Consider the following 23,671-nt stretch of genomic DNA (forward strand, 5'->3'; position numbering starts at 1 on the left):
AAGCTTCATGATCCCCGACACACTGCTCCTCCACATGAATCACCCTCCATATGGATTCTACGACGCCCGCAGTTAGACATAGGGGAGATACAAGCCCAACTTATCCCTGACCCTCAGAACCAGGAAATGGTTAACATGTAAATTAGTCTTTAGAAAGACACCATCAGTCACTACAATCCCATATACACAACAGCCCACAGATACGCGAAAGAAGACGAGCCGAACCCAGGACACAATACCTTACTGTGATTCTCGGGTCCGACAAGTTTAACTGAACACGTATCCTCTGACTTACCAAGCTTGCACCCTTCTTGGATCACTCCAGTAGCACAGACGACACATACGGACACTTCACACACCACTACTCTGGGCCCGCAAACCTAGAGGCTCACACTCAAGATATGATACTGCTCCTCGAACACATTGGTAGAGGACTTGTATAATTTGACCTGGTTATTCTACGCTCACTCACAGTGTTCTATGTGTACTACTCCTGACTTCCTTAACTTGTTAACTTGATCAAAAACCACACAGAGGACTGGAAGATGTCCCTTACACCAGGTGTTAGTTGGGAACTAAGATATATATCCCTATGAAGTTTCTAGTTTAAAAGCAATGTCATCGATTCTAAGGCATACTCACCTGCTGGGGAATTTCTCATGTTATATATTTTTCATTATGTCTGAGTATCTGAGCCATGCTATGCTTCATACTGTTATATACTGCTCTAAACTATCCTTAAAATGTTTGACATGTTAAACGTAATATACTATTGCAAAAGCTATGCATGGAGGCCTGCGCGCCTTCCATTATTTCCCTTTCTCACCCCCATCTTCAATAAAAAGAGATTTACAAAAAAAAAAAAAAAGAAAATTTTATTGAGCATCTGTCTAAAATTACATTTACATACTTAAACAGTAGTTTCAGCATGGCTTACAAGGCATTTGAGCAGACAAATTGGTGACAAGTGGTCTTTCCCATTCCCCTTCGGGAGCAAGGTTCCCTTTATATATTGAATGTTTTGTGGTCTGTCTACCAGATCAGGCAGCACACATGTCAGGTAGTTTGTGATATATTGTAGACCTTTGTGTGAGTTGTACCTGTGCATCCCTGGGTGGTCCAGGGCCTCTAATTCCTTCCCTGTCCAGTGGTCTCTAACCTGTGGGAGCAGTCCTGTGTAGGAAATCTAGTCAGGGGGCCCAAGTGGATGTGTCTTCCTCATATTTGAGGGTGAAGGAGTATGAGATTTCCACCAGCGTTCTGATGGAGTCTACTCTGGCTATCCATTCTCTGATGGAGGGGGCCTTAGATTGTTTCCACTTGGTGGGAATTAAACCATTCACCGGTCAGCAGGGTATAACATGAAGAGCATGACTTTAGGTTCCTAGGGGATTTTAATCCCTGTGATTGTGTGGACGAGGTCAGCTATCTTTTTCCAGTAATCTTGAATAATGGGGCATAACCACTAGATGTGACCCGTGGTGCCTTCCATATTTTTACATCTCCAACAAGTGGTGGGTGAGTTGGGAAAGAATCTGTTGATGTGGGTAGGTGTGTAGTGCCATCTAGACAGTCGCTTTTAGTTACCCTCATGTGTATTGTTGCTTATGGATGTATGGAAAATGTAATGTAAAAACTTTGGTCCACTCCTTTGAGTGCATAACGATGCCTATTTCCTCCTCCCAGCATTTCGTGTAGACTGGGAAGGTGTCATCAGGTCGTTGGCGTAAGAGTTTATAGAAGAAGGATAAGTGTCCTTTCCTTAGTGTGTTTTGAAAGCTGTATGTCTCGAATGTCGTCAGGTGTCTATACCCCTGTAGGAAAGTCGGGTTTGAGTGTATAAAGTGCGTGAGTTGTGAATATCAAAACCGGAGTAATTTGGACTGCTTTGCGAGTGGAACTAGGTCATTATAGGGTATGACTCTCTTGTCGGTCAGCACGTCTCCTAAGCAGAGAGAGTGGGCAGTTTTCTGGAAACTTCGTGGACGAGACCAATCTAGTCACGGTACATTGGAGGAGCAGGGTTGCCTGCCCCCTTGTGACTATGGACCGGCAGTTAAACAGTTAATTTTACTGTGCAGAAAAGCTCATTCATGCCTTTCTGCACAGCCGTTCGGTAGATTCTATCTACTGAACAAACAGCCATCTATTAGCCTCCCAGGAGCCGTGGGGAGCCGGCAGGCGCTGTTAATTGTCCGCCCAGAAGCTGGCGTGCACCGCCAATCTACCTCCCTGAAGCCGCAGCTTAACGAGCATGTGCAGTCAATTGGCCGTGGTTACACTTAGCGGCCGCTAGGTGGCGGTGTTATGGAACACCCCGGACGGCCGAGGGTGCTCAGCCCGGATTCAGTGCACTAAAAGCGGATACTTTTACGTGCAGGCACCGCTGAGCCTCCAGCCTTCCCTGCTCCTATTTGTGGCTATTTAACCGAACACCTGATCATTCTGGACTTTGTTTTATGGGAATGCTTTAACCCAGATAGCATGCATTGTGGGGATGTTTTACTTCTATGTATCTGTCATTGGTGCATGTCTGTCCCTTGTCACAGTCTCCCATTTGGTCCCCTAGGGGAGTGCCCACCAGGTGGGAGACCTGCATAAATACTGGGCAGGTAGCCCTGAATAAACCAGATCACTGCTTGACCCTCAACACGGAGCCTTGTCTCGTTCTTGTGGGGATTTACTGTATGCTGTTAGAGACTGATTGCCAGGAGTGTAAGCCGCTTGGGTGCTTTTCCTGTTCGTCTGCTAGCAGCTATTCGTATGGTTCCAATTCGGGAGTTTGGAACATTCCCTTGTATCCAGTTCGGGAGTTTGGTGTTCTGCAGTAGCTGTGCCTGTGTCTCTGGAAGGGAAGATCTACTGACCCCTTTTATGCCTGGGGTGCCGTTACACTTTGTAATGCAGTGGGGCGGACACCTGGGAAAAACAATGGATTTCCCGTGAGTGGGTATAGTGGGGAGGGGTGGGATGCTAAATTATGTTCCCTTCTGATAGCGTACCATATGAAGGTGGTGAGCAGGCATTTTGTGTGTGTGAAAAAGGTAGTAGGACGTTTGATAGGTAGGGTTTGTAGCAGATAGAGGAACTTGGGGAGGAAGGTCATTTTCAAGATGTGGACTCTGCAGAGCCACCCGAAGTGTGGTTTGTTCCAAGCCTTGAGGTCAGACGCCACCATGGCCAGCAGGGGTGGAAAATTGAGGTTGTATGTTCGCGCCAGGGTATTGGTGAGGTGCACCCCCAAGTATTTGACCAAATCTGGGGGCCAGCGGAATGGGTATTCTTTGCAGAGGGTGACTTGAGTGGAGTGTGATAAGTATAGTGGCAGGATTTTGCTTTTGCCGATATTAACTGGAAATATGATTGTGTCTAGTTCCTTCAGTAGGTGTGTCAGTGAGGCCCTAGGGTTGGTGATCGTGAAGAGGAGGTCATCGGCAAAGGCCGAAATTTTGTATTCGTGTTGTGCTGCATGTAGATCCTTCCCACTTTTTTTGTCAATACTCCTAGTAGCACATCCTTTCACCTAAATGCCTCTTTTCATTCATTCCTTTCTACATGGCTTACATCACACCCATCCCTAAATAAAAGCATGCTATCTTTCCCAGATTCATCTCTTCTTGCCCAGCCTGTTCTTTGCTTACTTTAGCCTTGTACTGCAGAGAACTCGAGATGGAAGGATTTCCCCAAGTGAGTAGCTCATTTAGTAGACAGTTGGAAGTGAGAGTAGGACCTGCCAAAGATGGGGTACATTGACGTTTGTGGCAGGCTTATGCAATGTATGATCATATAATGTAACTAAACCCCCATTATTTTTTGCCTAGATTAGGTGTTTTTAATAACACTAGTCAAATCTGTCAGCATCAAAGTAGCTGTTTAGTTGATAAGTGAGTGCGCTGGATTTCTATTTTTACTTTGCTTACTTTATAGCACACCTCTTCAAGTGCTTGCCATTTTATCCAATAACCCCCTCAATCAGTTTATATCTTAAACGCTGTTGTTAATGCTACTTAAAGCTCCCCTTTCCATCCATAATATGGTACTTGCCCTGTTACCTTTGTCTTAACCCTCTATTATAACCTTTAGATTGTAAGCTCACAGGCTAGCTTGCTACGTACTTGGTATAAAAGCTGTAAATTCTAGATCTCAGCTCACAACAGGTTCCTTAGAACACAATAATATTTTTTTTTTCCACAGTTGTACAATGCTGTGGAGCATGTTGGCGTTTTATAGATATCAATAATAATAATAATTGTAAACTTGTATTGCCATTAATGGAAATATTGCACAGTAAAAATGCCACATATATGAAATGTAAAATATGCTATACGTTATGAAAGGCTGACCTCCCCAGTCCCCAAGATCTTCTTTTCTGGAAAACCATTACTTCCAGCATATATTAGTCATTAACGACTACATTACTGGCACAAACAACATTTAATTGTAGAAAACAGTAACATACAAACTCAGTAACCCAGACAGGAAAGTCAATATCTGCCAAACAGTATCAGACATAGAATGTCACCAATACTCCCTTAAAACTACTGAAAATTATCTGCATTTTTAAAGAGAGAATAGTTACAGATTTATTCATAAAATGACAATTAACATCTGTGGGTTTTAGGAAAAGTTCTTGAAATCCGGAGAACTCCTGGGTATTCTAGTTATTGTAGCCGCATGACTCATACTGTTGTCATGAGTTGTCAAACCACCTATTGAGAAGCTTTTATAACTGCTAATTACATGATCATCCTTATTTATGTTATTGATTTTATAATTAGGCTTCCATTACAGTATGCCTATTATTACATTCATTCCTATTTGCATGTGAAAGAGGAAATATTGAATTTTTACGAGTATGTCTGCAAAATGCTTTTAATGGAATGTAAATAAAATACATGGTTTGCAGAAAACTACCTGTCATCAATACACAAAAGGATTGCAAACTGCAGGATAAATAAAATGAGTCTGAAATTCTCCAACGTGAGCTAGAGACACAAATTGAAAAATTGAAAAGAAAAATAATAGACATTCCCATAGAGTAGAACTTTATGAAAACACAATTTGAGAAAGGCGTTGTGTCCATTTTGTGGTTGGTCAGCCTTTTATATTCTTTTAGATATTTATTCGCTAAACATTAAATTATCATGAGTTCAGAAAAAATATTACAAATGTGAGTTAAAATAGATGATTTGGATAAATTCTATAACTTCTATAGCTACAATTTTCGCCTAGCCTGAATGTTGCAATTAGTTGTTTTTTTTAATTCACTACAATTCTGCATTGTGTTAATAAACCCTGTTTTCTCATAATTGCTTATGATTTACTTAATTACTTATGATAATGAAGTTATTGGGATAACGCATTTACAGGCCTCCCAAATCTCCTGCTTTCAGCGGGATAGTCTTTATTTCAGGATCCTGTCCCATTGTCTGAGTTTTGTTTTCTGGTGTCCTTCAATTGGTAACCTCAGAGAACTGTCTCCAGGTGTGCATGCGCTGCACAACGGGCAATAGGTCACTGTAGGGCGAGCTGTATTATATGCTGTGTTGGGGCCAAACTAGAGAGACTATCAGTCAGACTGGCGTGCTTCGTGGCTGGCTGACCCACCCCTTCAGTGGGCATACCTGCCATTTTCAAACAGGACTGCCAATCCATGTCCCAATTCCATAACTCTCAATGTAGGACATTTTTCAGTTCTAATAATTATTTGTTTATATAGTACCAACCGTTCTACACACAAACCAAATGGGCTACATAAAAGGTAACCAAATAGACATTTTTGCCTCTTTAGTTACTGGAGATATTCACTACAAAATAATTCACTAAAGTGAAAATTCTAAGTGGATTTCAAGTAAATTTAAAATTTATGGCCATTGTAGCCAAACTGGAAGCATACCTGAATTAGAGACTTTTTCCAGTTTGGCTACTTTGACCTTAACTTTGAAATTTACTTTGATTTCACTTTGAATTCTCACTTTTTTGAATAACCCTGTAAACTCCTAATTAACTCCAAATGGCAAAACTGTGAGTGAAATAGCCAAGTCATGATTAGACCTGAGTTAGAGAATTCACCAATATTAGATCTAGTAATAACCTAGTTGGTAGTTTATTTACTAAAGACACAAAATCGTGTTGAATTAAAAACCAAACTGTAAAATTGAGGCTAATATAGCCAAAAAGTTACTATAGCAAAGTTGGATATTTTTTTCAAAATCAACTATTGTTTCAAAAATTTGGTTTTCGACCAAGAACAATTTAGTGTTCAGTAAATTACTTGTTTTGGCATTCATTCAACAGAACATGAATCTCAGCGAACCAATTAAACAAACTGAAAAACTAAGATCAATGTGGTCAAACTAACGAAATGGCCAAGAGAGTTTTTTTTTTACAACTTAGGTTTTGAAATACAAGAAAACCAGAAAAAAACATATATATTCTTTAACAGAGAATGTATATCTAATAGTTTCAATACTATACTTGAATAAGATCTAATTCACTTTTAAAACTAGATAAAAGCTTACAAGTCTGTGATCACAAGACTAATTCAGTGGCTTTTACCCAAAATAAAGATACATACTATCCCACTAGAAAAAACATATTTAAAACATTCCAGAACTCTATTATTGTTGTTGATTTACTCACTGTGTATATTAGAAACAGTTGAAGAATATGCCCCATACATTATTTACTTACTATTCCATTCTGGACACTAAATCCCAGCTGATACTTCAAGTCGGGTCTTTTGATGAGGACTGTGGTGACTGGGGGACAACTAACAATGTTCAGCTTCAATTGTGTTTGATTCTTAAGGCCCTGTAGAAATATTAAATAATGAAACACTAAACTAGACACATTTCGACTTTGAGAATGCTCTAAAACGAACAAATTGGCATTGACAGTTTTACGAAAAACAATAAAATGAAAATGTATAAAATATGAATGCTTATACATCGTGAAAGAACAGAAACTGTTTTAAATGGAACCACTTTCTTTTTCATGCATTATTCCGAGCATGCATCCTGTTCTGAAAGTAAAATAGACAATAGCTTCTAAAGTCTTGTAAATGTTATTTTGTTTGCAAACAGTTCAATTTGTGTATACCAGCTTCCCATTTCTTCACTTTAATAAAAAAAAATTCGTATAGGCCTGATTTATTATATGACTTCGTGGCTGTTAATTGATTTATTAAGATGATATGTTAATTAGGGGAAATTTAGTAAAGGTAGAGAGATAGTTATTAGGAGTCTGACACACAAGACATTAGTAAGTACAGTCTATTATTTCTAGGAAAGGATGAGGTCTAGCAGACCCAAAGCCAGAATAAAATCTGAAAAAAATCAGAAAAATTCCTAGAGTCAACAGCTTGCTTTACAGGTGGCTAATCGGACAATAGGTTCAAGCACAACTTAACGCTGGTCAAAGAAAGCAAGTCTCACTTTCAACTGTGATGAGAAGACTTTGAGCTACATGTTTGACAGGTTGAATGTCAATAAGAAAGCTGATGCTTGCCTGAGAAGAAGGCTTGCCTGGGCCATGAAGCACAGCCAGTGGACTACTGAATATTGGAAGAAGTCCTTATGGACTGATGAATACAGATTTGAAATCAGTTCATCATGCAAGGTTTTTGTACAGTGTCAAATCACGTTACGGAAACATTGTAACATCACTCATGGTGTCTTCATCTAGCTATCAAATAATCTCAAAAGGCAAATAACCTTCAAGATTGATATTAATATTTATTTAGCTGTGTTCGGCTTTGAATGGGACACACTTTAAGAGTTGATATATCGGGGGTTTAAGAAATAATAATTGTTGACCAATGTTTGACAATTGTTTAGCTTTTTAATTTTAATTAATTGTATGTTATATCCCAGATTCAACCTCCCTGCCCTGCTTGCTTTACTCTAACAGTGTGATCTCTTTCCGTTTTTTTCTGTTTCTTTTTTTTTACTTTGATTTTGTTTGTGGTCTTCTCTCAGTCTGTTAGGAAGTTCAATGTGATCTTGCTGTAGCAGATAAATATCTTTATAGTGCTAGTTCTTGACTCATTGGTCAATTAATGTTGACTAGAATTGAAATATTACTAAAACAATTTTAATTAGTAATATCTAATATACTGACAGGGTTAATTACTAAAGTGAGAATGACCAGGAATACAAAATGAATTTCAGAATTTAGACCAAAATAGTCAGTTCTGCTTTTAGTTTAGTTATTTTGACCTTTAATTTGAAATTCCCTTTCACAACAATTTTCCCATTAGTGAATAACCCTGTATGTTTTTTCATATGCTGCACAGACTTTATCTTGATTTGTTTACACATGAGGGCAGTACATACCTTAATGATTCCTTGACATGTTGCTAGAGGGAGTCCAACCAGACTTGTTCCATTTATGGACATTATCTGGTCACCAATGCTTAGTTTTCCAGAGCGAGCAGCTGGCCCTCCATTCATCATGTTAGCCAAAATAACAGTGGGAAGAATAGAGCCCCACCCAGACTCCACAATAACGACTCCTAAAATTTCACCTTTCAGCTTTTCCACCTGCAACTGTAATGCCAAATACAGATAAGGCACATTCAGAAAAAAATAAATGAAATAAAGTCGTTATTTATTTACTCTTCCAAAGAACTTACCTCTTTGCAGTTCTCAGAGTTAGAAAAATGTATGAGGTCATCATTATACATTTCTTGGGTATTGATGATGTCGCTGTATTCTTTTTGACTGAGGTCTTCCGGGTTGATGCCATTGGCTCTTAAAAATTCTTGATAGGCTACGCTAAACGCTTGGCCAATGGACTGTGCAATAAGCTGTGCCTGTAAATATAAGATCATTGTTGAAATATGATGCTTTATGAAAAATGTACAAATGGTGAACAGGAGTTACTCAGTGTATCGTATGATTTAAACATATTGTATAGCCACTAGATGGCACTGCTCCATAGCCTCATTGGCCATCCACCCCTAACGAAATTGAAATATGTAACCCGAGCAAAGCTAGACTGGAACTGAAAGTTTGATGAGCATAAGTTTAATTTACCTATAATTTACATATACATAATTTACATATACATATATATATATATACACAGAACCTGCTATGGATTATATAACCCTTGTGAAATACTGAATTATAATTCCCGTGTGATTGGAGTGTTGCTTATCTAGATATGAAGGTTCTACACACAAAGGATTAGTTTAAATAAATACTAGCAGTGAATTTGAAGTAATTAATAAATAACAACAATTGGAAAACATAACAAGAGGCTTGTGGGATAAATAGGGAACAAATTGGACATTTGCACAGTGGCTGCTTTGGGTCTATGTCAAAGCATGAGCCTGGATCAATACTATCATGATGTGCAGATAACTAGTTGCATAAATACAAGTACCTAGTCATTGCACTGAATTACTTGTTTCATTGTAAAGTAAATTACTAGCCATTAGAAAGTAGTATTTACTTCTAAGTATTTCGATATTCTATGTAGAGAAAATATGTTAACAATGAGTTTTAATTTTTTTAAAGAATGGCTAATAAATATTTTAATGTAAATAAAAACTTTAACCACAACTCTATTATGTGTTTTAGATTTGGTACTCTGTTCTCAGGACACACTATGCTATTTTGCTCCTATTTTTCTTTTTTTTTATTCTCTCAGTTTCAATAGCCTGTGCCGATAGCAATTTAACAGATAAAAACAGTTTATAAAAGTTGCAAGTTTTCCGATTGTTCAATTTGACATTGTTATTCTCTGTTGAACCTCAATGATTGAAACGAAAAACACGTAGGCACAGACACGATTTCAGGACTTAAGGTATTATATTATACCCGCTGTAGTGAAACTGACAGGATTATTCTCTGAACTCTAAATTTTAGAAGATTTATTCCAAATAAATTCTGACAAAATTTTAGAAGATTTATTCCAACAAATATAATATAACCAAGCTCTAACAAATATCTAATGTATCCAAGCTGTTATTAGAACTTTGTTAGATAATGTTTCAAAAGCAGGGATTTTTCGACCTACTTATTGCAATTTGGATTTTATTTAAAATTTGTGATGAATAACATTGTTAAATAAAAATAAATATTAGAAATCATTTAGAAGACCATCATAACATACAGTGCTACATAGCGATAGACAGACACACAGACAGACAGACGGATAGATAGACAGACAGACAGATAGATGGGTAGATAGATGGGTAGATAGACAGATAGATAGATAGACATGACAGATTTTGTAAAGATTTTGAGCAGTGTCTAGTTTATTCCTTCTGGGCAGATTACAGCGACCTCTAGTAGTGTTATAAGCAACTTATTACGTACATGTACTACAAGTTGAAAAATTGTCAGTATACTAAAATGTCATCAATGAAAAAGCACAAAATGTTAGACCCGTGGACCTTAAAACCCGCAGTGCATGCTGTAATGATACATGCATCTCAATTTATTCCTTTGCTGTCACGGTTATAGAAAGCAGAAAGAATATGGGATCAGGGTTTTTTATTCTGTAACTTATTTCTGATGGACCGTATCTTCAAAGAAACCTATTTATTTTGCAAGAGAAATAACAATGTATCTGTCTAACCCAGCACTTCTTAAAGGGACACTATAGTCACTAATGCAACTTTAGCTTAATAATGAAGTTTTGGTATATAGATCATGCCCCTTCAGTCTCACTGCTCACTTCTCTGCCATTTAGGAGATACATCACTTTGTCTATGCAGCCCATGTTACCCTCCCTGCAAATAATGGGCACAGTTTTCCTAAACACTTCCTGTAAAGTGTGAGCTTATGTTTACACTTCCTTCAGTGCAAATTCTGTTTAATTCAGAATTTATTATCTCATACTCTGTTAAGAGCTTCTTAGACCCAGCAGGAGCCTGTTGTATGTGATTAAAGTTAAATTTACAGAGCAGGAGATAAAAACTTCTAAAGTAAGTGAACATCTGATTGAATATGAAACCATCTTTTCTTCATGCAGGTGTGGCGTGGACTGCATAAACAGAAACAAAATTGATTTGACCCTTAAAGGGCAGATGATTGAGCAGTGAGACCTCAGAGGCATGATAGATACACAAAAACTGATCCATTAAGCTAAAGTTATGTTTGTGACTATATTGTCTCTTTAACCCCTCAATCATTTTCCACCTCACCTGCTGGAACAAACACATCCTTTTAAAATGATAATAGCTTTACAATAAATAGATACTGTCTTCCCCTGGGAAATGGAGACCCCTCAACTGGGAAGACTGATTTATTCATTTTGCAGAAATCAAATTAGCATATTTTATATAACAGTTGAAGAATTGGTCACTGAGCTATTTTACAGTGAAGGATGTTCAGCAAGCTAAAGTATTGTATATAATTGGGTCACTGTTAGAAAAAGATTTAAAAAACGTTTAACCCATAGTACACCAAAATGCTGCTATATACATCATTCACATTAAAGGAACATTCTAATGTTAGGAATAGAGCATTATTGCAACTTTTTAAATTATAGGGACCCCTAGAAGTAAGTAAATATATTTACTTAGCTTTAGTCCATGTGTGCGCCAGTCTTGCATTGGTCACGCCACCTCCGCTTACTGAGATTATCAATACTGAGCATCTCAGCCAATCCCATACTTTCCTATATTGAAGCAGTGGAAGACTGCACAGCAATTGGCATACTACACCAAAACAGCATCTCCTCATAGAGATTAATTGGCACAATATTTACAGGACCTCATGCAATGAGTGCCTCCATTAGCCACAGGCCTCTCAAATTCCAGCCTCAGGAAGTCTATATTTGTTGTTTTAAGACATGAGAGCATCATTAGATACGCTTATTCAGTGTATTATTATTATTATTATTATTGCGATTTATATTGCAATAGGACAATTACAAGAAAACTTACAGAAATGAAGGGTTGAAGAGGGCCCTGCTCAAACAAGATTACAGTCTATAGGAGGTGGGGTATAAAACACATTAGAAGTACAGTAGGCATTAACACCATGCAAGAGCACTTTAGCAGCTTGTGTGATGCCAGGCTGACATGCCCATGCACGTGGCAGGTCTGCCCACGTGGCAGGTCTGCCCACTTTTCAGGCAGGCTCACCCTTTAAAGGCCTCATCAGTGACACAAGTTGTATTATGGCAAATCCCCCTGAAGGCCAGCCCACCCGTACTAGCTCTATACCCAATGTTGGAAGTTATGTGGCTGTCCACGTGCTGCCTGAGGTAGCAATGTAAACACCACTGTGATAGACCCTCTGGTCACCTACCCGAGTGCATGGCTCCTCAAATCTCCACCCCCCTCTCAAAAGACTGTTATCACTATGGACTAATTCTCCAGCCAGTACCTCCTAGCCCAGCGCCCCTTTCTTGCCATCTCAGAGTCACCTTTTGTGAGCCAGGGGGCCGCTGAGGTACAGTGCACCAGGAGACAACCGTGAACTCTCCTGGAACTCTAAAGCGGATCACGGAGTAGTCATGGTCTGCTGAAAGTCAACCAGAACACTCTCGGTCCCAGGACAATCAAACAGGGCTCTTTTTAGAGAATTAACAGAGGGGGTGGCGATGCATCGACGGAAACCAAAGACTTGGAGGAGCTCCATGTTCCCATGGTAAGCACTGTGTAGTTGACTGAGGAACTCAGCACTCTGGAACTCTGCGCCAGATCAGAGACTAGCTGTGTCCCACTGAACTTTGGACTTCCATCTAACTTGGGCTAGCCACATCTGATCCGGTCACTTTTTGGACAGAATGGGTGGTCCAGAAATACCTTTCCGGGAATATATAACATGTGGGGGTGCTCTATTAAATGATGTGTGTTCTTGGGTGATTTCTCTATTGCGTTCTCTATATCTGGGAGATAATGAGTTTAACCGAGATCTTACTCAATTATTTCCTAGACACAGAGATGCTTGGGCAGGCTTGTGTTATGCTGAATGGAAACCCCATGCTGGGGGTCTGGACATAAATTCCAGTGCTTTTCCTCAGTAAAATCCATAAATTATTACCTTTCCCTAAGTACCGGCTCGTGCTTGGATGAGAGAGCGGTACATTCTGCAGGATAGCTTAATCACACTGGACATTTTACACTAAGGGAAGGGACAACCTAGGTGGTAGTAACCCAGTTACTTGTGGGTATTCCATCACAACCACCTTTCCTCAGAAAAAGCAGTGTTTGCACTGCTGAGCTTTTATAGGGACCTGCTCTTTGCCCCAGAACCACTACATTAAGCTGTAGTGGATCTGGGTCCTAGAGTTTCCCTTTATTTCAACTTAGCATAAAAGGTAGTACAGTCCTATAGGTACTTGTATAAAAAGACAAAGGGACACAAAATAATATAATTTTCACATAAAGGGATGTGGGTAAAAATGCTCTCATTCAAGATACTGGTCAAAATAAAAAGTACTATGTGCAAGTACTAATGTAGCACATTATCTGTCTCGGTGACAATTTGTTTTTATTTTTAAATAAACATATACACACATGCATATAGATCTATCCAAAACACCCACCCATTTTTTATTTATGTATGTATGTGTTTTTTTTCTTTTGTATTTTTTTGTACGTAGGAATAATAAAAGATTAAGTAAAAATAATAATATATTTTAATCATTTAATTTTGATGTAAAATTGCAATGTTACAATAGTTTAGGTATGTTGGTCTATTATGAACCCTTAGTATACTTAAAGGATTAGTTAACTTTAAATTGGTTTATTAAGTCAGAGACCTCTGCAAAAAAATGGTAGATTCTGAGAATCACAGGGTACAAAGGAAAATGGATATTGATATCTTGATTAAATAAAATAGGGCAAAATCTTTCTTAACAAGCTGAGCTTTATTTTTCAATCCTATAATCTAAGATCGTAAAACTGTTTCCTGTATAATCATTAGGGTTATTGATTTTTAAGATGCAACCTTTTATAGCCTCAGTTGAATTTTTATAAATCTTGCAAAAATAAATAAATAAAAAAAAACAGAGAAAGTCAATTTTGGCAGAGACCTCAAGGTTAAGTAGTTTTCAAATTGAAACTGGCCGATGAATTTTCTTATTACAGATCTGTTAACCTTTTTCGTTCTGGGACTCCATAGTTTATATTCTGTTTTGTACTTTGTCTTTGTATTCTATCATCACTGTGTCTACAGAGAGATTTCCTAAAGGAAAATGCTTATTTAACCCAGGTAATCCCAATGTCAATATGTATTTACTTTCATGCATAGAGAAAAGTACATGAGCATCCAATTAACTTTTATAGCCCCATAAGCCACGGCTGTGGCAGGATTTGCAAACAATTCGAGAAAACTGTATTATCCTGCTAGAAGCAGTTTGTTTCCTTTTATGACAAAGAAACACAGTAGCTGTTGCTTCCCTAGGGGTGTAGAGATTATCTCCACATAACACATTTTGTGACTGAAGGCTATGTAAATGCATTTTATTCTAAGAGTGAAAATATAATTGGTATGTTGCAGTGTTTGTATCTTGCTGGATTAGAGGGAATTTATCACAATGAATATAGTCTTCTGCAGGATGTTGTGGATCTCTGAGTGATCAATGGTTCTGCATCCATATTTAATGTAGACTAAATTTCTGTTGTCTAAGTAAAAATGCAGCACCAATCTCTTAAAAAAAAAAACAAAAAAAAACAACAACAACAAAAAAACTTTTCTGAAATAAAATCGTGCAAGTAGGATTTTATAAAAGCAGAGATTTTTATCTTGGCGACACACTTTCTGTTCCCTTTCTAATTAATTAGGCGATGCTCAATTATATGAAGTAATCTCCTAAGGAATGTGGATACTTTCAGCTTTCCTCATTTTCAGATTGTGCCTGAGGTTATAGAACGTCATGAGGTTCACTGGGAGACGCTCAGAAATGTTGTAAAATGTAATGTATTAAGGCTTGAATACCGCTTACATTTGTCCTATAGAAACAAATGCCTGACCCATGGACACATTTAAATCCTCCTTTAATTAGGGTTGATACTTAGATAAAATTATTCAGTCAAACAAGTTTGCTATGTAGACATGGTTGTATTAGGCTGTAAAAAAAATTGTATTCTCATCTTTTGGTTCTCAACATCCTTATTAATACGGTACAGAATAGACCTACGTGCACCTCTTTTAAGAGGTTCACCAGACCTATTCAGAAAAAACAGAATACTCTGAACCACAGATGAAAATCAGCGTGTGCATGTTAAGTGCCCCAGTCTGCACTGTGAATGTCACATGCTGTAGGAATAATAATGACGACTATCCTTACAAACCACAAATAATAAAGTTTTCCCAATTTGAATTGAATTTACATTTTCCCCAGACAGGCCAAGGGATGGCTAAGTGTGTTTTCAGCCCATAAATTCTATTATGAATAATGTAATACTGAATAACAAAGCTTCTGTGTAACATTATTTATTCATTCATAAATCCAACATTGCTATCTTTATTGATAGGAAACACTGAAAGCTCATAAGGCAACTAATATATAAACTTGAAATTGTATTGATTATGAAAATTATGTCATATTGCCATACACCTACTGAAACACTATGCCTCATAGTTTAGCGCACTATAGGTGAAGTAGGCTATTAATTAAATGAGCTGAGAAATGAGGGCCTTATTCACTATGATGGGGATTGCAAAGAAATCACAAGAGACCTACAAATGTACTCTGAAATAAATACAAAATACAGATTAGGGAGAAGCATACAAACAATAAAAATACAGTTTTCAATTTTACACCATATGGGGTAACTGAATCCCTGAATATATATAGTGGTCTTTATGGCAGCATTGCTACTTAGGAATACATGTTTCATTTGTGGCCTGAAATTCCCTTTTTTTAACTCTGAAATGAGTCATGCATTTGGGGAAATAAATCATATATGATGCTTCAATGTGGTTGAAGAAAGGTAAAATATTTATCAGAATATAACAAATGGTTGAAACAGGGTGATATCAATGTGAAAGCAGTGATCCCGTGTGTTTTTCCCTTGCTGTGTCTGTGTGGGAGTAGGGAATAGCTTGGGTCATTGATTCTAGAGTAAGACTAGGTTTAGCTTGCTACTGTATCTAGCTAAGATTGCTTTTTGATTAATCCTACACTGCTCAGAATGAAAGCCTATCAACCTATGAGTGCCTGAGGCATGTATCATTTACAGCAATAGCACAGTCGATCAGGCCAGAATGCCAAACCTACTGGGGAACAATTGTGGAGTGTATTCTAGTGTATGACCAATAAGTAATATCTTAGCATAAGTGTCTGTATTTTATAGATCATCAGTGGTGGGACCATCAAACGTTGCATGTTTTATTATTGGTACATATCTTTGCAAGCCAGTTTAGTGAATGGGAAGCCACTGATTAGCTGAGAGCATCAGCTGATCATGATTTTTGTAAGAGAAAATTCTGAAACCAGATGCCACCAGAGGAGGAGTGAACCAGCGATGGAGGCAACTCTGAAAATGGTTTAACCCCTTGATGTAGAGTGCCTCCTGGGGCCTACTGGCACCATAACATCTTCATTGAGATTAAGTTGTTTTAGTGCCTGGAGTGTCAATTTAATACATTTTCAAAACAGTGCAGGGATTTTCAGAAGCAAAAACATGTTCAAATCATATAAACTATTCATACTTCCACTTGCACTTGTAATACTGTCTTTTTTTATACATCTTTTTAATTAGTATGTACAATAAAATACAATGTTATAAATGAAATCTTTGCAATATTAGAAAAATTAGCTTGAATGGAAAACGTTTTCATTTGTTTAACGAACTGTGTTTAAGGCACTTAGCACCAATTACGAAGGTGAAAAAGACTTCCATTAATTTATTTCGCTACGTTGCAAGATTGCATATCCTATCTTTTAAATCATTAATTTACATTTGTGAAATTTGAATAAAAACAAAATAGCTGTTTGGTTTTCTGATTAACTCCTGAATATACTTTTGTTCAATGTAAGCTACGGAGCTTGCTCTCTTTTGTTTCATTCAAGAAATAAAACATTAAGAGATTTATCAAAGAGACTGTGAGGAACTGAGCATCTTGAATTTTTTAAATCTTCCAGTGTCTAAATGGGAACATAGCACTGAAGGCAGTAAATCCCAGTAAACAAAATACACACAAAAATATATATATTTAGGATTAGTATGAAAGATCTGATAACTTATTCTATTCTGCATATAGAAATGATGGTTAAGACTTAAGCATTTGGTTTCAAATAAGTTGCAATTCTTGTGAAATGTGGGAGATCGGCGGGTCGCCCGAATTCCGTAACTCCAAAGCACCAAAGGGCATTTCACAAAACAAACAAAACTAACAATTGACTGACAGTTTTGTTTGTTTTGTAACTGTGAGTTTCTCCAGTGGCACCAAAAAAAGAGATGATTCACGGGGGGAAAAAAAGATCGATGGTAAGGGGACAGCCACTAAATGTTGATTTTATTCACAGATCAAGTGAGAAGTGAAAAAGGAGAAGCAGTAAAACAAAATCTATATTTGTATACTCTATATTTAATAAATATATAATATAAATCACAATTTATTGCAAATTCTATTTAGTTTAGAATCTATTATCTCCTGAAATGTTAATAGATTGCTAGGAGATAAACACTTCTAAAGCTAGTTAACATCTGATTTAAAATAAACCATTTTTTTAATGCAGGCTGTGAGTCACAGCCAGGAGAGGTGTGGCTATGACTGCATAGACAGAAAAAATAGTGACAACTCCTAAATGGCAGGGAATTGAGCAGTGAGATTGCAGTGGCATGTTATACACACACCAAAACTGCTTCATTAAGATAAAGTTGTTTAATGTATCCCTTTAAGGAAGTATCACAGAGAAGCAGCAATTTTGCTTATTAGCCAATTATTATTTTTAGTCTAAGCTAATTCTCATTTAATTGGCATATTCCATTTTCATTGCAAATCAATTCACAGAAAATAACTTTTTAAAAACATTGTAGTAGAATAAAATATTTGACCATTTGCACTAATCCCAAACTTACGTCTTCCGATTCGAAAACATGGCAGATCATTTTATACTGCTTCTTCCCCTCATGTGCACCAGGCGTTGTCTCTATACAGTCCTGTGAAGCAGATCTTGGCATACGGCGTCGTGCCATTAAAACAACGATGTTGCCAATGTCTGCAATGTACGAGATTGTTCGCAGTGCGTGGTCCATCATTGTCTCCTAGACGTGAAGAGTAAGACCAAGCAAACATTAGTCAATGCACAAATAGAAAGCAATAGAAACAGTAGAGCTAAACTAACACATTTCTAAAAGTTTTAATCTTGTAATATTTATAAACTCAGTCAATGGAACTAATTACGTCAGGACTATCCCCAAAAATTGGAACCTAGAGATCACATATCTGACATATATGTTTGTCAATGGCCGGCATCTCAAACTACAGCCACCCAGATGTTTCTGAAATATAACTCCCATGATTCTCTGGTCATCTTTCCAGTCAAAGAATTCTGGGACTTGTAGACCATCAACATCTGGGGAGGGGGGGGGGGGAGAGGAGACATAGTTTGAGAACCTTTGATTAGAACCTCTAAGCAATGTAACCCAGCTAGATTATTTTTAGTCAATCTATGCCTTCCAGGTAAAACCAACCACAGTATGTTTAGGCAATCAGTGCTGTCCAGGTTGGATGGAATTAATTAGAATTGTACATAAGTGTTCATTCTTTAGCAATGTGGCTGACAAAAGGGTGGTCTCTGGTCACTGGGAAGATTGAGAGAAGTATGAAAGTATTCCTAAATAGTTTGATATTAAAGTGTGGGCAGCACCGGGGCACACAAGGTAACATAGCCGTTACAGCAAACTGTAGTGCTTATATTGTATTTTACCAACTTGACTATTACACATGTCAGACGTCCTCTCATCACAACTCAGTGTATTACATAAACCCCTACTTTAACCCCTTAAGGACCAAACTTCTGGAATAAAAGGGACATGTCATGTCCTTAAGGGGTTAAACATTATAGACATATTGTGCCTCTTATCTTACATTAAAAATTTCCTTAGCCACAGGGTACAGCTTACAATTTAAAATATTATATATATATATTCACACACATATATTTACTGTGTATTTGTTCTCTTTAAATACTGCCCCCTCCATTAAAAAAAAAAAAAGTAAAATACCTTTGAAGGGTTGCTCCAACCAAAAAACAGTGTTTTAATGAAACAGTGAACAATGTTTTTGGTTAATATTACCCTTCCTATCATGGTCAACCCCAACTTAAAAAAAAAAACAATTAAAGCTGATGTGAATCCATGCTGCGTATGGGGCTGTGTAGCTGCAGACTGGCCATTGTGCCCCTGATGACCCCTGTCCACTGCTGACAGCACCTTCACTGAGAATGTTAACATCAGAACTGCACCACTGTGCAACAGAAGTAGGCCAGGGCCGGCCTTAGGCCTTTAGGCACCCTGTGCGAAAATTCATCACAGCCTCCCCCCCCCCGCCAGTCATACCCCATCATCCATGTGTAGTGTGTGTCAATATTTGTTATGTTTATATATTTTATATTTAAAAACAAAAATGTATTCCCCCTTCCCTGTTACCTTGCAGGGAGGGGGGGCATGATGATCTCTGGTGATTCAGTATGCTAAGAATCTGGTCGGCGCCTCTACCAGGTGCATAATAATATTATGTAGTGTGCGTGGTGTCTGTGTGCGATAGGCGTGTAGGTTGTGTGTAATATTTGTAATGGTTGTATTGTGTCATATATGTGTGTGATATTTGTGCTGCACACAGTCCCAGGGGCACAGTGGGTAGGTAAGGGGGAGCAGGGGCACAGTGGGTAGGTGGGAGCAGGAGCCCAGTGGGTAGGTGGGAGGAGCAGGGGCACAGTGGGTAGGTGGGGGGGAGCAGGGGCACTGTGGTTAGGTGGGAGCAGGAGCCTAGTGGGTAGGTAAGGGGGAGCAGAGGCACAGTGGGTAGGTGGGGGGGAGCAGGGGCACAGTGATTAGGTGGGAGCAGGAGCCCAGTGGGTAGGTAAGGGGGAGCAGGGGCACAGTGGGTAGGTGGGAGCAGGAGCCCAGTGGGTAGGTGGGAGCAGGAGCCCAGTGGGTAGGTAAGGGGGAGCAGAGGCACAGTGGGTAGGTGGGGGGGGAGCAGGGGCACAGTGATTAGGTGGGAGCAGGAGCCCAGTGGGTAGGTGGGAGCAGGAGCCCAGTGGGTAGGTGGGAGCAGGAGCCCAGTGGGTAGGTGGGAGCAGGAGCTCAGTGGGTAGGTGGGAGCAGGAACCCAGTGGGTAGGTGGGAGCAGGAGCCCAGTGGGTAGGTGGGAGCAGGAGCCCAGTGGGTAGGTGGGAGCAGGAGCCCAGTGGGTAGGTGGGGGGAGCAGGAGCCCAGGGGGTAAGTGGGGGAAGCAGGGGCACAGTGGGTAGGTGGGGGGAGCAGGGGCACTGTGGGTAGGTGGGAGCAGGAGCCCAGTGGGTAGGTAATGGGGAGCAGGGGCACAGTGGGGGGGAGCAGGGGCACTGTGGGTAGGTGGGAGCAGGAGCCCAGTGGGTAGGTAAGGGGGAGCAGAGGCATAGTGGGTAGGTGGGGGGAGCAGGGGCACAGTGATTAGGTGGGAGCAGGAGCCCAGTGGGTAGGTAAGGGGGAGCAGGGGCACAGTGGGTAGGTGGGAGCAGGGGCCCAGTGGATAGGTGGGGGGGGAGCAGGAGCCCAGTGGGTAGGTGGGGGGGAGCAGGGCAGTGTGAAGCTATGTGAGGGAGCAGGCACTCCTTCCTGCTTCCCCATCTCACTTACCAGGCAGAGGGTTCAGTGTGTAGCTCCGCCCCCGCCGGTCGTGTAGCTCCGCCCCCGGCTCTCTAATACACCAGAGTGGAGGATAATAAATCCGGGTGCTGTGTTAGGGGTGCTCAGAGCACTCCTATAATGCTGGTTTTGCTGTGCAGCGTGACCAGCATTAGGGGAGAGCTCTGACTCTGAGCATTCACTCACAGCTTTCACTGGGGCCATGTGTGAGCTGTGTCAGCAGCATGGCGCCCCCTACTGGCATGGCACCCTGTGCGGCCGCACAGCTCGCACACCCCAAAGGCCGGCCCTAAAGTAGGCTACCAGGGGTAGAAATGGTGGCAGTGATGAGTTCAAGGTGTTACCTTGGCCTCCAAATATCCAAGATTTAAATCAAATAGAGGATCTTTGTGATGTGCTGAAACAACAAGTCTGATCCATGGATGCCCCACCTCGCAACTTGCTGGACTTAAAGGACCTGCTGCTACTGTCTTGATGCCAGGTACAACAGGACATGTTCAGAGGTTTTGTGAGGTCCATTTCTTGATGGATCAGAGCTGTTTTGGCAGCACTAGGGGGATCTACACGATATAAGGCAGGTGGTTTTAATGTTGTGGATGATCAGTGTAATAAGAGCTCCAGTTGTGATGCAAAGTTTTAAAATGTTTGCATTTCTGATATATATCACTCAAGCAGGTTTTGCTGTGTGTGCCTACATCTAATTCGTGTTCCTCACAGATCCACTTATACCGGGAATGGCTATCGCTTGGTATCATAGGTGACTGACTCCGAAAATTGTGTAAATACATAAAAAAAAGCAGTGTCAGAAGCTTATAAGTGTAGCATTAATAAAAGACTCACCACTGGTTATGTGTGGAGGCAATGTTAGTTGACTGCTCCATAAAACAGCTGCCGCCAAGCAGAAATGGCAGATCATTTCACTCAGAAGCAAGTCCATGACCACGTTAGGCCTCAGATTAATTTTTTTATAGAAATTAATTACTTTTTATGTTTTTATTATTATCCCTGTCCTGTTAAAATGCAGATGGCATAGGTGCTGCCCTATTCACTTACTATACATACACTCTCATAAATCTCTGCTTTATCTCTGTCCGCAAGCCTTTCGTGCTCTCACCATATATTTTCTTGGCTAGCAGGTTGAGGCAAGCACGCCATTATGATGCACACTATTTCAACATGAAGAGACGCCAATAAGAATGGCATTCTGAATTCTGCACAGGTCACTTAGAATATCTGTACATTGCTAAAAGTAGAGATTATAACCATACCTACCCATTTTCTTTTCAATAATCTTAACACTTCTAAGCCTCTCACAGAGATTTTATATATTGTGTATTCTCTTTTGATATGTGAGATTCCTCAGCAGGAGACAGGAATCACATTCACACCCGTGAATAACAAAGTTTTTTCTGAGTTAGACCTCCTAAACATTGCATGCATTTTTATTTGTGAACCTGGAAGTCTAACTCAAACTAAAGTTTTTCATTTATTGCCACAAATGTGACAATGCCTATTGTCTGCTGATTCCTGAATTTTATACAGGACTAACAGTTCCTTTGTGATCAGAGCATCGTAAGTGACTAGGCATGCTTATATGCTATTTTATGTGTAATACGATTATTTTTGTTGAATCCTTCTTTCCACAACCAAGTGATTTTAAAAGCGTCCATGCTTAAAAAACACAAACAAACAAACGAAAATGTTCAGAAAATAGTCTGTAGCTTAGCAAACCTATGTGCTTTTTTTTTTTACAACATTGCTATTTGGCCTACATTTAGGCAGCCTTTATCTCAACACACCACTCTGTTCAGTGAACAGGCCCCTGGCACCAAAAGATTGGATATCACAAATTGTAGCCTCAAAAATTAGCAAATCGCCAAGTAGGATATAATAAATTGAGAATCAATGCAATCACAATTTGACCCCTGCATTATTTACTCTCAAACAGAAAATACTAGTGCATTGAAATCCAGATTGCAAACTTTAACTATAGCTAAGTATGAGAGTTTTATTTTTCAAATGAGCTATTTTAGCCTATATTTTGCAATTTCACCTTCAATTCATTAGAAGTAAAGAGCACCCAAACGGTGCTTACAGTAAAGCAAATGAAAAATTCATCAGTTGCCAGGTACTTTTCTGTTTCATCACGATCTCCATGGCAAGATCCAGCCAAATATAACTATATGGTCAGGCTTGAAGACTTTTCAGAGTTTTCCAGAGGAGACAATACTCAGGCAATCACTTCAATATTTGTATTAGTGATATTGCAGAAGGTATTGATGGTAAGATATGTCTTTTTGGTAATGATACAAAGATATGTAACAGGGCTGATGTTCCAGGAGAGGTAAGCCAAATGGCAAATAATTTAGGTAAACTAGAAAAATGGTCAGAGCTGTGGCAACAGAATATACAGTACTAACCTCAACATCTGAGGAAAGGGATTTAGGAGGATTTATTTTATATGACTTAAAGGTAGGCAGACAATGTAATAGAGCAGCAGGAAATGCTAGCAGAATGCTTGGTTGTATAGGGAGAGGTATTAGCAGTAGAAAGAGGGAAGTGCTCATGCAATTGTACAGAACACTGGTGAGACCTCCCAAGGAGTATTGTACGCATTACTGGAGACCGTATCTCCAGAAGAATATTGATACTTTGGAGAGAGTTCAGAGAAGGTCTACAAAACTGGTTCATGGATTGTAGGATAAAACTTACCAGGAAAGGTTAAAGGAACTTATAGCTTGGAGGAAAGACGAGACAGGGGGGATATGATAGAAACATTTTAATACATAAAAGGAATCAACACAGGAAAGGAGGAGACTATATTTAAAATAAGAAAAACAACAAGAGGATATAGTCTTAAATTAGAGGGGTAATGGTTTAAAAATAATATCAGGAAGT

The 23,671-nt window shown here is 39.2% G+C and overlaps 1 protein-coding gene across 5 annotated transcripts in view; it reads right to left on the reverse strand.

Moving 5' to 3' along the window:
- Positions 1–23,671, reverse strand: part of APBA2 (amyloid beta precursor protein binding family A member 2) — a 431,382-nt gene that overhangs the window by 59,105 nt on the left and 348,606 nt on the right. For all 5 annotated transcript variants that reach the window (XM_063449151.1, XM_063449150.1, XM_063449148.1 and 2 more), the window contains 4 exons: positions 17,999–18,184; positions 8,636–8,815; positions 8,337–8,549; positions 6,694–6,813 (listed from right to left, as the gene is read on the reverse strand). In XM_063449151.1, coding sequence (XP_063305221.1) covers positions 6,694–6,813; positions 8,337–8,549; positions 8,636–8,815; positions 17,999–18,184 — 699 coding nt within the window. The remainder of the gene's footprint in view (positions 1–6,693; positions 6,814–8,336; positions 8,550–8,635; positions 8,816–17,998; positions 18,185–23,671) is intronic.

The sequence above is a fragment of the Pelobates fuscus genome, chromosome 3 (genome assembly GCF_036172605.1).
Source record: "Pelobates fuscus isolate aPelFus1 chromosome 3, aPelFus1.pri, whole genome shotgun sequence".
Lineage (NCBI taxonomy): Eukaryota > Metazoa > Chordata > Amphibia > Anura > Pelobatidae > Pelobates > Pelobates fuscus.